Source organism: Nuphar pumila, chromosome 2 (genome assembly GCF_984573655.1).
Source record: "Nuphar pumila chromosome 2, dmNupPumi1.hap1.1, whole genome shotgun sequence".
In the NCBI taxonomy this organism is placed as follows: Eukaryota; Viridiplantae; Streptophyta; class Magnoliopsida; order Nymphaeales; family Nymphaeaceae; genus Nuphar; species Nuphar pumila.
The window spans coordinates 103,490,862-103,509,918 of record NC_143250.1 but is presented as its reverse complement, the minus strand read 5'-3'; the positions used below and the strand labels follow the sequence as shown (position 1 = coordinate 103,509,918).

Sequence of the window (19,057 nt, the reverse complement as noted above, 5' to 3'; positions counted from 1 at the left end):
ATGAAACATTTTTTCATTTTATTTTTAATTTTTAACCGTGCAGATGTGATCAATGATTGTATAGGGATCAGCTCTTGAAGTGTTGGATTCAACACATGGGTGGAATTTTATGACGTTCAAAAAATCAACGGTCCAAAATCCTTGTAAATCGACCATGACCAACACATTTACGGGGCCGGAGCTGAAAAAAATACCAGAAGAGCAGAAAAACCCATTTAGCATCTCTCTCTCTCTCTCTCTCTCTCTCTCTATATATATATATATATATATATATATATATATATATATAGAGAGAGAGAGAGAGAGAGAGAGACAGATAATAAATGAAAAAAAAGGCTTTCCTGTAAAAATGAGCTCCATACCTTTCCCCCTATGGAGAAACACCTTCCCTCTGAAGTGGTTCCCTTGAGTGGGAGTATAACAAGGGGAAGAAAAAGGGGGGGTGCCAAAGGGGAAATTCGTGTTCAACAGAAATTTGCAGAACAAGGGCTCCTGCAGAAACAGGAGATCTCATTACACCAATTGGTGGTCGTCATACAACTTAGAAACAGGAACCAAGCAGCAAATCGCCTGCTGTAATGCTATGGCTGTCTATCCAAACATAGATGGCGTGCAGAAAAGGTTATGTAATCCAATCCCAACTGTCTTATATAGTCAGTTCAACACCGTTCAACTGTAAAAGTTCTGTGCACGATCCACAACCACCCGTATTCTGTGACTGCACAATCGAACAACCAGAGCAACTGAATTCAGCTGTACACAAGGCGCTAGAGCGGAAACTGTACATGGTTTTTACTTGAGAAACAAAAAGAGTAGGGAGAATGAGACGTAATACTTCAAAAGCAAACTTGCATTTCAGAATACAGGTTCAGCAAAAGTTAATGAACTAGCAATCTAAGCTGTTACTCTGAAAATGAAATGATCTTGTTCACTTAATCTAAAAGAGAACTCAGCCCAGAAAGAAGCTGAAGTTCCATTATATTGGTCTTAGGAAAGCACCTCTAGTGGCCATATTTCTGGAACTCCCACTCACTGTTATCTGCAGGCAATACAAAAAAAAAAACTGGTCGGTTTGCTCTTTGCAGAATTGCATAATGAGACAATCAGTAAAAAAGCAGCAGATCACGAGGGGAGAAAGCATGAAGAACCTACCCAATGGGCAGACTTGCCGTGTCTTCAGCCATCGACTAATGCAGTGGAAGTGAAATGCATGATTGCAGACTCCTGAGGAAACAAATCAGAGATTACGACCACGAAATACAAATATGAAACAAAACATGCATAGCATAATTTTTAAAGTGACATCTACAGGTCTTGACAGCATCGAGAAGTCTCAGAAGCTATAAATTTGCTGCAAGAGAAAACAATAAACTTTTGCCATGTTATTGGTGTTCTATACTTCTATGCAAATTCAAATTGGTCAGAGTAAATCAATAACCAAACAAATATATTTGGTTTTTATGCATGATCCAGCCCAAAACTCAACACCACGAAATCTTGTACCGTTTGTGGAATGGAATCCAACATAATTTATAAGGTGCCGATGCACATTACTAAAAAAAAAAGAGAAACAAGATGCATATACAATAAGGTTTCAAGCACAAGCATGATAGACAATGTTTGTTTCTGACAATACTTTTGTCCAGTTAAGCAAAGAAAATTTACATTCTAGTCTAAGAAATCAGAGCATGCAGATGAACGAGACATTGAGTCTGTCTCCCAATAACTCAACAACAAAAAGAAAACATAATCCAAAGTAATATCACAATACTAAAGAGAACACAAAAGTCAATAATTTAGGAGCACAAAGAAATAGGATTCACAAAGAAATCTGAAGAATTGACCATGGTATATCCTATCCATGCACAATAGCATAAAAAACAGAAAAGAATACAAATTTGTGACTGCTACTTAGTATAGGCAATGGGTCTGAAAAAGTATAAAAAAGGATGAGATTCTATGTTACCTGGTACAGGTGAGGGTGCGGGTGGTACGACACAACAATTCCAAAAAATGTGGGTACAGGGACACAGCTATATATATAATATAACAAAAATACAAAATAAATTAAAAATAAACTGAATATAATCTAAATATATATGCTATATTTAAAATATATATTATATAATTAAAATATAAAATTACAAACTGAAAATATAATTATAAATTAAATACAAACTTGTATGTACAGAGGGTAAAATGGCGTGTCCGGGTGTCGACGTGTGTTAACACGGGAATACGTGTGTCAACACAAGTACGAGGGCAAAATGGAGTGTCCGGGTACCATAGATGAGATTTTTATATTTGCACCATCAACCACCTAGTTTTTTTATGATACAAGCACGAGAATTTATCCTGGAAGCGAAATAACCGTTGAAATTAAACGGTTTGGATTCAGGTCCGATATAGCCAATGCCAAATCTGTCTAATTGGATATTGGCTAATCGGACACACACTTGGATTAGGATTCAGATGGAGAAAGTCTAATATTAAATCCGAACAAATACATGTAATCTGATTTGGATATCTGTCATATTTGGTTATGAAATCCTAAACCCATACTGAATCTGATTATTAACATCATGCACGAACAAATAGAAAATAAAAAAGCAATGCAAAGTTCTCATGATAACATTGTGATTTTTTCACATTAGCATCAAGTTTCATTTTCACACTACAATGTTTTACCTCTCAAAACTTGTTTTAAAGAATTGACATGTTTTCAAAATATCTAACAATATAGCAATCATCCATTGAAGATCCAAATGGATATATATATATATATAGATAGATAAACGATCGGACAACTTCCCATCTCCAATGTTTGAGCATCTCATCGATCGGACCTCATATATTTGTCCCTTATAATTTATTTAGTAAGAAATATGCTTTACACAAAGACTTTACGATATATGTGATGATGTGGTTTGAATAGTCCATTATAAGATCCACTCATTCACATACCATCCATTTCACATTGGAGTTCTAGGGACTCGTTTTGGGTTTTGGAGACTTTCCTTGTGTGTTAAGTAAAGTAAGAGGGTGAAATTCCTTTATTGGATGGTAATGATTTGGTGAGGGTGGAGTCCTCACGTATTTTGTGGGTTGTGGGTTTTGAGGTATTGTAGTTATGAGAAAGAAAACAAGAGAGGTGAGAGAGGAGAGGTAAATAGTGGGTTGTGTGTAGGGCTTCCTCCATTGAAGATCGTTAACAAGGTGCTCTCGTGGAAGGAAGATTTGGCTGCACGTATTGATTTGCTTTTGTGAACCAAATGTTAGGTGATATTATTCCTCTTTTGTGCTTTTGCATATTTTTGTTGTACAATGATTAATTTTCTTTAATAACATCATCTCAAACGCTCCCCGTGGACATAGGCACATCGCCAAACCACGTAAATCCTCGTCTTGTGGTTGATTGCTTATTTGCTTGAGTTTGTGTGATTTGTGTTCCCTCTTTGAGGCTCGATCGGATCTAAACCTCTTTCCGATTTTGTGTTTGGGCCCTAAAACTACAACAAACTGGTATCAAAGCTGCAATTTTCTTTGAAGAGGATACAATATGACCCCAAAGATATTGAGTGTCAAGTTTGAGGTAGAGAAGTGAAACTTTGGCCTATGGCAAAGGGGGGGGTGAAGATTTTTTATCCAACAAGGTTTATACAAAGCCCTAGCGGGTAGGCTGATGAAACCGATAGTGGCAGCTGATGGGCAGCAAACTACTATGTATAATGTTTTTGAAATTGAATCGGCCACAGAGTTATGAGAAAAATTGAAAAGTTTGCATATAACCAAGTCCCTACCCAATAAGTTGTATTGAAAACAACTTTATGAGTTGCGAATGAAGGCACTAGTGTTCTTGATCACTTGAATGCCTTTAATAAAATTGTGAATCATCTTATGAGTATGGATGTAGTGTTTGAAGAATAATGACAAGTCCTTAATTCTTTTTAAGTCTATGTCCCCTAAATATGCGAGCTTGAAGACCACACTTTTGTATGACAAACAAAGTATCAAATTTGATGATTTTACTGTTGCATTGCTTTCGAATGAGATGCTTGACAAGGCTTCTTTGAATGATCAAAAAAGTGAAGGCTAGCGAAAACACCGATAAAAGTAGGATTCGGCTTAAGGATAGTGTGTAGTCACCATATCATAGCAGGTCCAAATCAAGGGTTACTCCAAAGTGAGATGCCATTATTACAAGAAGTTGGGACACTTCATGAGAGAGTGTCACAAGCTTCAAGAGAAAGCCAAGAAAGGAAAAACAAAGGATTCTAATCAAGCAAGTATACTGAAGATTTGATAAATAGTCTCTTTGTTTCTTCAGGTATAGATTTTTTTTCTTGATTCAAGAATTTTAGATTTTTGATGTTCTTTTCATATGTGCCCCAACAAAAGTGTCTTTGATTCCTACACTCCATATAATGGTAGTATCGTTCTCATGAGGAATGATGTTGCATGCAAGAGTGTAGGGATTGGTAGTGTGAAAATAAAAATGTTTGATGAGGCTATTCCTACTCTTACTGATGTGAGGCATATGTGAGAAGCTAAAAAAGAATCTCATATCTTTGGGTGGAGTACTTTGTGTCATTCATAAATGACTACTTCTATAAGGTCTAGGTATACTTCCTCAAACACAAGTCAGAGCTATTTGTGAAGTTTAAAGAATGAAAAGTGTTAAAATGTAAAACTGTACATATATGTATATATAATAATATTATATTATTATTATATATATATATAAATACATTTTTCATTTCTTTCTTTTCTGTAATTTTTTTCCTTTATTTTTATTTTTTGTCTTTATGTCATCTAGTTCAGTTTGAACTAGAATGATTGTTGTTAGTCAAGTCCTGTCCAGACTTGACTAGCAATAGAGCGGTTGGACTGACACAGTCCAACAGCTCTTAATAGAGCTGTTGGACTGTGTCCAACAGCTCTATTGAGTCCTCTTTCAACTGTGTATATAAAGGGGTGCAACCCCTTTTGTATTTTATTCCAATGCTTCTTAAGCAATTGGTTTTTCATATCAATAAAGAATACATTTTTATTTTTATTTTCTTTCCAGTTATACCCTTTTTAAGGGTTATGCTTTAGTGTCATTCTTGACACTTGCCCTTGTTAATCTAAGCTCGTGTTTCGAAGATCCCCATTTCATTTCATGGTATCAGAGCCGCGGAAGTACTAAATCTTGAGGAAAAGCTGCCTCGGTTTCCGTGCCCGTTTGCAAAAGTGTTCGCCACTTGAAGAGAAGTGTTTTATCACTTCATTGGAGAAGATTTCACATCTTGTTGTATTGTTTTTTTCTTTCTTTTTCATTTTTCTTCTTGTTTCTCTTCTATCCCTATTCTTTCTCTCCTTGTAATCGATGGATGACAATGATAAAGTCACCATCATGCCTATGAAACTAAGCGATACGAACTATGTAACATGGGCTTCAATCATGAAGCACCATATATGGGGAAAAGGCTTATGGGGGATTGTGGATGGTTCCGATTCGGAACCTAAGCTATCTCTTACTAAAAAGGAGGGAGATAAAGAGGTCCCTCTATCGGAAGAAGAGAAAATTAAGGCTATTGCCTCATACGAGAAGAAATGGAAAGAATGGAGAATATCTCATGCGAAGATAATGTCATGGCTTATCAATAGCGTTGACATTAAAAAATGCTCAAGTCTTGCCAAATTTGATCATGCCGATAAGGCATGGGAATACCTTAAGAATATGTATTCCCTTAAAGATATTGCACATGTGTGCAACCTCCAAGAAAAAGTTCGAATGATGACACAAGGAGACAAAACTATTCGTGAATACTACAATGGGTTGTCCGAACTTTGGGAAGAACTTTCCCTTTTAGAACCAAAGTGGCATTGTGCCGAAGACATCGAGCTTCGTCAGAAACAACTCGATGTTGAACATTTTTACCAGTTTATCACTGGATTAAGGCCGGAATTTGAAACCACTAAATCGACCCTACTTCACCGGGAAAAAATTCCTTCTATTGTTGAAACTATTGAAGAGTTAACAATGGAAGAAAATCGTCTCCGGAAAGGTTCTTTAAAAATTGAAAATGATTCCGTTTTAGCCGTGTCTAGACCAGGGAATCATGTTCGATCATATAGGCCTCCTCACTTTAACCGACAAAATGGTGATTATGATAAGAAGAAAGTTATTTGTCATCATTGTCATGAACCGGGACACTACAGGCCACAATGTCCCAAACTTAAGGAGCTGAGAGAAAAAAGAGTTGCAATTGCTGGATCGGAGCCTAAAGATCAAGATGCACCAGTTTCCCTGGCCCAACTAATGGAGATTCTTCAGCCTCTCATCAAAGGTGCCTCTTCCTCATCTGAAGCTTCAACCGGCGCAGCAGCCTCATCTTTTTCTGATCTAGGTAAAATTTCTTGGCTTCTTGACTCTGGTGCATCTTTTCATATGACCCCAAATAATCAAAGTCTATCCAAATGTGTTAAAAATAAAACAAGTGTGTCAAAGGTCTTTACTGCTGATGGGACTTCTCTTGAAATAGAAGGAATAGGAAATTTTGAAAAAATTTATAAAACAAAAAAATTTTTTATTCCAGAAATTAAACATGTTCCCAAATTAAATTTAAATCTTTTATCTGTATCTCAAATTTCTGATTATGGGTGTAATATTTCTTTTTCTTCTCATGGTTGTTGGGTACATGATCGTCAGTCAGGCAAGCTGATTGGGGAAGGCCATAGAGAAGGAGGAGTCTATTACATGGATTTTTTGGAAATGTCGAAGAAAACTTTTTGTTATAATATTCAAAAAATAGAGTTGGAACTGTGGCATAAGAGACTTGGTCACCCACGTATAGCCAAAATCCAACATTTTCCAAATCTAGGGAAATTTTGTAACTCTGAATCATTTGATTGTAAAGATTGTATTCTCGACAAAATGAAAAGATTACCATTTCAGAACAGAACCTTTTTCTCTTCAAGACCACTTGAATTAATACACTCGGATGTTTGGGGTCCTGCACCAGTAATTTCTAAAGGAGGATTTGTTTACTATGTTATTTTTGTCGATGATTTCTCCCGACATACGTGGATGTACTTTCTCAAACATAAGTCTGAAGTATTTTCATACTTTCAAACTTTTCATAATATGGTTAAAAACAAGATTCAAAATGATATTACTATTTTTCGCACAGATTCAGGGGGAGAGTTTTTATCCACAGATTTTCAAAATTATCTTAAATTGCATAGCATCACACATCAAAGATCTTGTCCTTATACACCTCAACAAAATGGACTGGCAGAACGAAAACATCGCCATATTATAAAAACCACTAGGACTTTATTAATAGCAAATCAAGTCCCGAAAGACTTTTGGGCAGAAGCTGCCTTAACTGCCACATATCTCATTAATAGGATGCCATCTTCTTCGTAACAAAATATCACTCCCATTGAAAAACTTATGAGCATTTCTCCAGACTACTCTAAACTAAGAATATTTGGGTGCAAATGTTTCATATTTACTGACAAAAATGATAAACTTTCCCCTCGTGCGATTCCCTGTGCCTTTTTAGGATATGCTGAAAACCAGAAAGGTTATAGATGTTTTGACTTCAAAAATAATAAACTATATGTGTCTAGAAATGTTTCATTTCTTGAAAAGGAGAGCTTCTTTGATTTTAGAAAATTAAAAGACGTCACTGAATACTCCTTTTTGCTAGATCTAACATCAACATCTGATGAATATGACCTTGACTGTAACTTTGATGATGATCAAAGAATTATTGATCTTAATGTTGAAAATGAAGAAGTTCATAGAGATACTAGTATTCAATATTCCAGGCGACAAGAGTCTAATCTTCCATGTGCACTTGAGAAATATTCTAACATTCCAACTAGACAATCATCTCGAATCTCGAGGCCTCCAGGAAAGTTTGTATCATACGAGTCTTTCTCACCCACATATAGGGCAATTATTGCATTAATTCACTCATATAAAGAACCATCCACATATTTTCAAGCAAAAAATGATATCAAATGGATAGAAGCCATGAAAGCTGAATTAGATGCACTTGAAAAGGCTTCTACATGGAATATTCAAGATCTTCCTCCAGGGAAGAAAACTATAGGATGTCGATGGGTTTATAAAATTAAAACCAAGAGTGATGGTACTCTTGAAAGATATAAAGCCCGTTTAGTAGCCAAAGGTTATGCCCAAGAATATGGGATTGATTATGAAGAAACCTTTGCTCCGGTGGCTCGTATGACTACTGTCCGAACCTTAATTGCCTTAGCTTCTATAAAAAAATGGTCTATTTTTCAAATGGATGTCAAAAATGCTTTTTCAAATGGAAAGCTAGTTGAAGAAGTATATATGGAACCCCCTCCTGGTCTAAGTATTCCTAAGGGTAAAGTCCTTCGCTTAGAAAAAACTCTTTATGGACTTAAACAAGCACCAAAAGCTTGGTATGATAAGTTTAGTCGTGTTATGATTGATATTGGTTTTCAATTCTGTTTAACTGACACTGCTTTGTTTATTAAGAATTCTAATGCAGGGATCATTATGCTTCTTCTCTATGTGGATGATATGATCATCACCGGAAGCGATAAACAGGGAGTTGAAACAATCAAAACACTTCTTAAATCTCATTTTGAAATGACTGATTTGGGCTTGTTGAGATATTTTTTAGGCATTGAAGTTGCTTATTCTCCTAGAGGATATTTATTATCTCAGACTAAATTTGCTTTTGATATTGTTTTCAGGTCTGGTATTACTGATGATAAGAAAGTTGACACTCCAGAAGTTGTTAATGTTAAAATGAAGATTGATGATGGAGAACTTCTTGCAGACCCTACTCCTTACAGACAACTTGTCGGGGCACTTTCCTATCTATCCATTACCCGACCAGATATAGCACATGTTGTTCATACAGCAAGTCAATTTCAACATGCTCCTACTTCTGTTCATATGGGAGCAGTCATGCGTATTATCAGATACATCAAGTCCTCTCTTTCACGAGGACTTTTCTTATCTTCCTCATCTTCTCTTGATTTAATTGCATATACTGATGCTGATTGGGGAGGTGATCCCAATAACAGACACTCAACCACTGGCTTTTGTGTCTTTTTAGGGGAATCATTGATCTCGTGGAGGTGTAAAAAGCAGCAGAAGATATCTCTCTCATCCACCGAAGCTGAATACAGAGCCATGGCAACCACGACCATGGAAGTAGTTTGGCTCCGACGACTGCTTGCTGACATGGGAGCTGAAGCAACAAAGGCTTCACAAATGTGTTGTGACAACAAAAGTGCGATCTACATTGCCAGTAACAGAACATTCCACGAACGCACCAAACACATCGAAATGGATTGTCACTATGTCAGAAAGGAATATCTACACGGGATAATTGATCTGCCATATGTCACTTCAGAATATCAGTTAGCAGACTTCTTTACAAAGCCTCTCGCTGCTCCCCGATTTCACTTTCTCTTAGACAAACTTTCGCTCATTGTACCGTAAGTTTGAGGGGGAGTGTTAAAATGTAAAACTGTACATATATGTATATATAATAATATTATATTATTATATATATATAAATACATTTTTCATTTCTTTCTTTTCTGTAATTTTTTCCTTTATTTTTTTTTTGTCTTTATGTCATCTAGTTCAGTTTGAACTAGAATGACTGTTGCTAGTCAAGTCCTGTCCAGACTTGACTAGCAATAGAGCTGTTGGACTGACACATTCCAACAGCTCTAAATAGAGCTGTTGGACTGTGTCCAATAGCTCTATTGAGTCCTCTTTCAGCTGTGTATATAAAGGGGTGCAGCCCCTCTTGTATTTTATTCCAATGCTTCTTAAGCAATTGGTTTTTCATATCAATAAAGAATACATTTTTATTTTTATTTTCTTTCTAGTTATACCCTTTTTAAGGGTTATGCTTTAGTGTCATTCTTGACACTTGCCCTTGTTAATCTAAGCTCGTGTTTCGAAGATCCCCATTTCATTTCAAAAAGTTGAGGTAGAAAAGCAAACTGGAAAATACATCAAGTGCATGAGGAAAGATAATGAGGGTGAGTTTACTTCTGATGAGTTCAAGAGCTTCTGCAAGAAAGAAGGAATCACACATCAGTTTACCACTCTTGGGACTCACTACTCAACACAATGGAGCGACAGAAAAGATAAACAGGACACTGGTAGAGAAGGCCATATGCATGAGATTGTGTGCAGACATTGGTAAGGAGTTTTGGGCTGAGACAATTAATACGACTACATACATGATTAATAGATCACCTTCTACAGCACATGAAGATTTCAAACAGGTGTGCATAAGGGCAGGTATTCTCTTAAGTACATACATTCAAATGCACGAGGACCAACCCCAGTGAAGTCCAAAGGTGGTGCAGAGCACTTTGTGTCATTCATAGATGAGTAATTATGTAAGGCCCGAGTGTACTTAAAGCAAAAATCAAAGGTATTTGTGAAGTTTAAAGATAGAAATGCAGATTGAAAATACATTAAGTGCCTAAGGACAAATAATGGGGGTGAGTTTACTTCTGATGAGTTCAAGAGCTTCTACAGGAAATAAGGGATCACACATCAATTTACCACTCTTGGGACTCATTCCTCAACATAATGGAGTGGCAGAAATGATGAACATGACACTGCTAGAGAAAGCCATATGCATGAGATTGTGTGTAGACCAGGGTTTTAAAACTCACCGAGTCAACTCGGCTCGACTCTGCCCTCCAACGAGTCAACCCGGCAAGGTAAACTCGTTTTGCGAAAACTCAACCTTGACTCGGGCGAGTTTTGGGTACTTTTTTCATTTTTCAAAGGCTATGGGCAATTTTTTCATATGCAAGTGTTCATTTTTCAAAGAACAAATAGCATAATAACAATAGGCTTACCAACTTAATATAAAATCACAAAATTAGTAAAAGTCTATCAAATTTCACATGTCCATCATTCATTCCTTTTGGTAGCTCCAGGTAAGGAATCAAACCCAGTACCCCTCAATGAACATAGAGTGAATCCACTAATCAAGCTAACATAACTGATCCCTCATGCAACCATCTCTGCAACACTGACTTTGTTTGCATATTGATACTGCATACCAGGTGGTTGAAACTTGAAACACAAGATGAAAGTCATTGTTATTCTTTTATATCCTCCATCAGATCCCACTTGAAGTGGCTCCTGTCAAAACTCCAAATCCTCCTCCTAAAGGGTTTGAGTTTATTTCTTTCATTAAAAGTTCACCACGCCACTACTTACAAAGAACTATATAAGTACATAGGTACATAGAGCAAATGTCTATAAGGAAACTTTGTTGCTGTGAGACCTGCACAATAGTTGGCAGCCTGCCAGCCTGTTCAAAACCAACAACATAAAATGCCTACATTTATCATTATAATATATATACATCACAACATTCTCATTATCCAAAGCTTATATGCATTTATGTGCAGATATATAAGGCATGGTCCAATCAACTCTACATCAGACAGAAGCTTACAAATATCAAGATAAAGTTCAATGTTCCCAAAATTTTGCAAGGATTTTCTGAGGCCCTGCAACACAACAGCTATGTCCATATATTCAGGATGTAAACCATGATCGAGCATGGCTATTAAAGTTCTTGAAGCTAGTAATTAAGTCATTCTTTATATATTGTCTTGAAAGACTTGTTCCTGCTTGTGTAGTTTCTTTAGTAAATGTGAGATTTGAATTAAGAGCAGTTTTACTTGATGTTATTTTACTTACTAATCAATTAAACTAGTAATTAAGTCATTCTACAAACCTTTATGTGTTTAAATGACAATTTATATATTGTCTTTCTTTTAAAATCAAAAGTTAACAAAACCCGGTCCGAGTCACCGAGTTGACCCGCCAAGTCACGAGTCAATAAAGAACGAGTCGAGTCCCGAGTCACGGGTTTTAAAACCTTGGTGTAGACATTTGTAAAGAGTTTTGGTCTGAGACAATTAATACGACTGCATACATGATTAATAGATCACCTTCTACAGCACACGAAGATTTGAAGACTCCAAAAGAGGTATGGAATGGCAAGCCTGCAAATTACTCAAATTTGAAGATTTATAGGTGTCCTGCATATGTTCATGTGCATGATGGACAACACACCAAGTTAGATCCCAAGTCTCGTCAAGTGTATTTTTATGGGATATGAGAAAGGTGTTAAGTGCTACAAACTTTGAGATCCTATTGCCAAAAGGATCATTCTTAGTCGTGATGTGGTCTTAGATGAGAATTCCATGTTGAAGGCAAAAAGAAAGAAAGCCAAATATGAGAAAAAAGATGATAAAACTTTCATGCAGGTAGAATTAAAGGGACAAAGCAAAGATAATGAAGAAATATCTAGAGAAGAGCATTCACAAGTAGATTCACATGATGATGTTTCTCATCAAGAGGAGGTGCCTTCATATTCGATTGCAAAGGATAGGCCGAGAAGAAAAATTCAGCCACCTATTCGCTATAGAGAAGATAATGTAATTGCTTATGCACTTACAGTTGGATTTGGGGATCCATACACTTATCAAGAGGCCATTGAAGCATAAGACAATGTAAAGTGATTGGATGTTCTAAAAGATGAGATGCACTCTTTGCATAAAAATCATACATGAGACTTGGTGGAACTTCCAAAGGGCGAGAGAGCCATTGAGTGCAAATGAGTGTTCCAAAAAAAAGAAGCACCTCCTGAAGGAGAGCCTCCTAAATATAAAAACAGGTTGGTTGCAAAGGAATTTTCTTAAAAGGAATGTATTAATTATAATAAGGTATTTTCTCCAGTTGTAAAACATACCTCTATTCGTTTGTTGCTAGCTATGTTTGATTTGGAGTTATAATAAACGGATGTCAAAACAGTTTTCCTCCATGGTGATTTAGAGGACATTTACATAAACCAACCAGAAGGATTTGAGAAGAAGGGTCATGAGAACCATGTTTGCATGTTGAATAAGTCACTTTATCGGCTTAAGCAATCTTCTAGACAATGGTATAAAAGGTTTGATACTTACATAATTAAGCATGGTTATATTCGTAGTAATTATGATTCTTGTGTTTATTATCATAATTTGGTTGATGGTTCTTTTATAGTATTGGCCGTATATGTTAATTGCAACAAAAAATATTTCTTATATTAATGTTTTAAATAATATTTTGAATTCTGAATTTGAAATGAAAGATTTAGGTGTTGCAAAAAGGATCCTTGGTATGGAGATCAAAAGAGATAGAAAGCTTGGCAAGTTATGGCTCTCACAAGGTAGATATGTTGAGAAGGTGTTGGAGAGGTTTAATACGAACTGTGTCAAACCTTGTAGCACACCTCTTGAGCAACAATTGAAGTTGAGCAAGGACCAATGTCCTAAGAATGATGAAGAAATATGGTTGATCCAAGTAAGGCGCATTGGGATGCAGTTAAATGGATTATACATTATTTGAGAGGTACTACTAATACAAGGTTACTGTTTTAGAAGGATAAAGGTAGAGATGCATTGGTTGGATATGTTGACTTTGTCTGCATGTGACTTTGATAGGAGGCGCTCATTGACAGGCTATTGTTCACATTCGGTGGTGGATCTATTGATTGGAGATGTATTTTGGAAGATACCATTGATTTATCTACGATTGAAGCCGAGTATATGCAACAGTTGAGGTAGCAAAATAGGCTATCTGGTTGAAGGGTTTGGTTAGTGAACTTGGCATCTCACAAGAGAAGGTATCTGTGCATTGTGAAAACAAGAGTGCGATCGATTTGGCTCATAATTCTGTGTATCATCCAAGGTCAAAGAATATTGATATCAAGTACCATTAAATTCATGAATTCATTGAAGATGGGAAGATTCAATTAAAGAAGATTTCTATCAAAGAGAACCCTACAAATATGTTGATGAAGGTGGTAATTGTTGAGAAGTTCAAGCATTGCCTGGACTTGATTAATGTCTCAATTTAGACATTGTTCGCCCTAGCAAGAGGGGGGCATAGATGTGGAAGACATGATTGGTGAGTGAGGACATTCAAGTCAAGGTGGAGATTGTGATGATGCAGCATGAATAAGTCTATTATGGGACCCACTCATCCACATACTATCTGTTTCACATTGGAGTTCTAGGGACTCGTTTTGGAGACTTTCCTTGTGTGTTAAGGAAAGTAAGAGAGAAGGTGAAATTCCTTTTTTGGATGGTAGTGATTTGGTGAGGGTTGAGTCATCACGTATTTTGTGGGTTGCAGGTTTTGGGGTATTATGGTTATGAGAAAGAAAACAAGAGAGGTGAGACAAGAGAGGCAAACTGTGGGTTGTGTGTGGGGCTTCCTCCATTGAATGTCATTAACAAGGTGCTCTTGGGCAGCACATTGGCTGCACGCATTGATTTGCTTTTATGAATAGGTGATGTTCTTCTTTTGTGCTTTTGCATATTTATCTTATACAATGATTGATTCTCATTAATAACATCATCTTGAACTCTCCTCATGGATGTAGGCACATCGCCGAACCACGTAAATCTTCTTGTCTTGTGGTTGATTGTTTCTTTATATGTGTTTGTGTGATTTTGTATTTGGGCCTTAAAACCACAACAATATAGGCATGCTTTTCAAAACATAAAAAATCGACAACTCACAATGCATTTAAAACATTACAGTACAAAGCATTGTGGGCCATTTTTTTTTAATGCTTTAAAAAATGCATCTAAACATCGAAAATTCATAATCCAAAACATGTTCACTAAATGAATGAAAAAAATCTAATATGTAAAGTCTGCTTGATGAAAAACTCGATCATTAGAGAAGGAACAATGTCGATTATCATCAATTGTAGATTTTGGACCTTCCTTTGGTTGAACGAACCCCTTTCTATATATATGCATTGTTTCTTGTACAGGACCATTGTAACTTATGGTATTACACTCGTAATTTACATAGATCTAATTTCCAAAAGCAAAAACTAACTTTTTTATCATGTTTAGCATATTCTACTTATTATTTTCATGTGTTAAATTTGACTCCAATATGATGTTTTAGACCAGTCCTAGACCATCCTTATCTTAATGATTTGCAAGCTATCGATTTTTCATCATCTCAAAAATCAAACCTTATGGTATATTAGACATGATAAAACCTCCTAATGCAGTAACCATGTTGAACACATCTATACAGTTAGATCTAACATTTGGTGGCTAGATCCATGCAAACAAGAGTGTGTACCATTGTAATGTTATCATGGTACAAAAACAACGTATATTTTCTCATGTATGTATGCATAGAGAATATATTTGTTACAAACGATTGCAAGTACAATCAACCTGGGATCTCATGATGCAGGTTGTTTTAACTCAATCGACACCGTAAATGTGCCCGACATGGTCAGTTTATTAGCAATCAACCCTTGGATCATATTTTTTGATGAAAAAAAAAATTTAATTGTCAAACGTTGAAGTGTTTATGGCCTCCAAATTTTGGATCATTGAAAAACCTACTCACATGTCAAAATCCAGTGATCCAAGTGCCAATTGTTAAATTGTATCTCATATATATATTTATAGAGAGAGAGAGATACAAATACATATATATTTCATATATATATGTTTCTTCTTGTAATACCCAATAGGGGTAAAATAGCCTTTTCATTTTCACACATATTCTTTTTTGAATATACTCTTTTTCTTTTTTCTTTTTGTATTTTTCTTTTTGTATTTTTCTTTTTTTATTTTTCTTTTTTTCTTTTTATTCTTTTTGTCTTTAGCCATTGAGGGGCCCACATCTATAGACAATGGGCCCCTCCAGCGTTCAATAATATGACCATTGGAGGGGCTCCAACGTCTATATGTGGAGCCCCCTCCAAGGGTTCCTTAGTGTATAAATAGGGGTCTCACCTCCTTTGTAATTCTAATCCTTTTTGTAAAGGTTCTCTCACTCATTCAATAAACTTGTTCTTTATTTTTCATGCCTTTGTGCATGTGTATTCCTCTGTGAGTGTTCATCTTGCCTTTGTGCGCATATTGGTCTATTGAGAACCTACTGCCTTTATGCACATAGCTTTAGTCTTGAAGACATTTTCACACCAATTACCACAAAGCAGACCATGTAGCTCACATCATAATAAAATATGCAAAATGAGTATTTGGAGTTTTTATTGTTTGTCTTCAAACTCTGACCGTATGTACACATACGTGACTGATTTCATAGGGATCCAACTGATTCCGACTCGTGGCAAGGTTTTATAAGGTTTGAAAAATCAAGAGCCCAAAATCTTGGTAAATTTTTGAAGCTTGAAAAAACATCCTTTTTCATTGAAGAAACATGATGTAGGTGTCAATTCTTAGCAAACCAACCATGCCTAACACATCTACGGGTCAGAATTGTGAAAAAGGTGCTGGGAAACCCATTAGACCCATTTTGCATGTTCTTGCTACTCTTATGTATGTGTGTGACATATTTTTCACAATTTCATTAGGAAGAAAGCAAGAGCAGCATGCATGGTCTGGTGTGTGATGATTATGGCTTCTACTAATGAATGGATCTTCAACCATGGTTTAAGGATCCTGAAGCCTTGCCTGCATAAACTATAAACTATCTTGTGAGACACAAAGATCGCTTAAATCATGACTTTCTCTCCAAACTCTTGAACGATGTTGTTAGAATCATCTAGGATGGGCGTTTCTGATTTAGGGCTGAATTGTTTTGAATCAGCCAACTTTTAACCACAGAAAGACACGTGACAAAAAATATTAAAAACTACTGTGACCATTTTTAAGATTTATTTGAGAATTAACCAGATCAAATCAGTTTGGCATCGATTTTCTGCAGATACTATTCGCAACGATACTGGCAACATTGCCCTTGAATGGTGACCTAAGGCAATAAAGGACACTAGCACATTGTTAACAAGCATACAACCGTGCACCACATAACAGGAAACTCCCTTTCATGGCAGAATCAAAGCCAAAACCTCAAACAAATAGTGGAAACAGATAGATAGACCCTGAAGCGAATAAGAAAAAACAGTTTCCCGAAGTTCAGCAAGAAATTGGAAAAGGAAAAACACAGTTGAACATATAGGATAAGCAGCATACCCCAGGCAACGGTACATTCTTCACTCGTTGCACTCGCTTGATTGGCTTGGCACTCAATGCCTGTTCCACAACCAGCAATCAGTTACACAACTTGACGATTAACCAAAAAAACATCAAGATAATCCTTGAGTTTTCAGCATCTAGAGAGTTTTTCATGCTCGAAAGGGTCGGTTTGGATTCATGGTTTTAGGTGAAATACGAATCCAAACACGCGGAGAGAGAGAGAGAGAGGACTTACAGAGATCCATGATATGGTTCCGGCAAATAGCACAATTATCAACCACGATATCTACAACGAACAAGACAACCAAACAAAGATCCAGTCAGAGAAAAAGCTAACCCCAATCGAAGTTTCAAACAATATAATTGCATAAAGAGGAATACGAAGCATGAAAATCGAACCCTAATCAGAAACAACCATCAAGGAAAAGAACAAGAAAGACGATTGCGAGGTAAAAGAGGGGGGAAACTTCCATGGGGTTTCCCCAAAAAACAGAAAGAAAAAAAAGAGAGAGAGGGAGAGAGGGGGGGAGTGTTAACCCCAAGCCCAGAGGGAGACGGCGTTCCACTTCTTGATCTCGAATCGCTTGGGCTTCTTGGTGGAGGCGCTCGGCCCGGCGCCGCTGCACCCCTCTCCGGCCGGCACCATGTTAATGTCCGTGTCCAACGACGCCATCTCTCTCTCTCTCTCCAGGTGTCAACAAACTTTTTCCTTTATTATGGCAATTGCCTGTCTCGACCATATAAAGTCGGGGTTCGGAACCAGACTTAGATCAGATTTTCGGGTATGGACTCGGGTCTACTATAAAAGAAATCATAGATAAAAACTACGTGAAGCGGACTAGGACCATACCCGGTAAAATAATATTTTTTATCATTTTAAATTTGAAATTTTGCTATTCTTAATCAGAACTTGGGTCGGCTATAAAATTTCACAAACTATATCAGGTTCGTGTATTAATCTCACCTTTGAGTATGGACCCGGATCTTAATCGGGTCTTCTTATTTATCACCATCCCCTAATCCTATAGGGTTTGGTCTGAGTCGGGACTGGCCTGACCTGTTGACACCCCTAATATAAATACAAATTTTACAGGATTTTAAAACTTTTTTGTAAATAAATACAGGGAATTCGAGATGCTAGCCTGAATATGTTATTTTTTAAAATACCAAAATCATTTTAGTAATAATATTTTAAAATTATTTTAATGGTTTTAACATGTTACACTCGGAATGGGGCATGCACAGTGTGAAGCTCTACTAACTAAAAAATGCATAGAGTGCGGGAACGCACGACATGTGTTGGCTTGATTGATGACGTGCAGTGACAGCACGACACGCGATAAGCAACGATATCATCGTTAGTGCATCGTTATGTGGCGGCACAGACGTGGAGCATTGTTTGATTAAACAATCAGAGGATGTTGCTTTTAGAGATTTGGTTAAGGATCTCTCGGTTTGCAAGAGTTTTTCACGTGTAGCGATTAGACGCATAGGGTACGTGTTAGAGCTAATTCCTCCAAAGATTACATTAGGTGATTCCAACTGAGTATGGTGACTCGGGGCTAGGCGAGTGAATGCCTAGGCATCGACGAATGAGTCTGGGTGGTGTTATTCGCTATGGTATTTAATCATCAACTGATCTTTGGACTGAAGGCCGCAAGATCTTGTTTCTTCAGTGGTGAGGTTTTGTTGTAGCATGCGCATGGAATCGCAATACGCTCTATGGCACGCAAGGCTATGGAAAGTTTGTGCCCTTTTCGGAAGTGATACCTGGTATGGAACGACTATGCACTAAGTGGCATAGACTAGATAAAATACACATTTGAAGATGCGCTTCATCAGATTCCGCTAGGCAACTACGCACGAGGTGGTGCACAGGGTCAATAAAATGATTCAACACATGAAAAAGTATTGATGCACAACCTTTAACTATTGGGTTGGTTGGGCTGGCTAGACTGGGCAGTCTAGCACGTCGCAGGTTTGC

General features: G+C 36.8%; 1 protein-coding gene across 1 annotated transcript; it reads right to left on the bottom strand.

Annotated features, from left to right (window-relative positions):
- Positions 1-442: 442 nt before the first annotated feature.
- On the bottom strand, positions 443-17,779 carry LOC149846491 (RING-box protein 1a-like). The gene is made up of 6 exons (XM_089996368.1): positions 17,611-17,779; positions 17,309-17,359; positions 17,071-17,130; positions 1,153-1,224; positions 1,000-1,039; positions 443-718 (listed from the first exon to the last, which is right to left on the bottom strand). Exons 1-5 carry the CDS (start codon positions 17,744-17,746, stop codon positions 1,002-1,004), a joined length of 357 nt encoding a protein of 118 aa, XP_089852494.1. The 5' UTR covers positions 17,747-17,779; the 3' UTR covers positions 443-718; positions 1,000-1,001.
- Between the last annotated feature and the right edge of the window lie 1,278 nt (positions 17,780-19,057).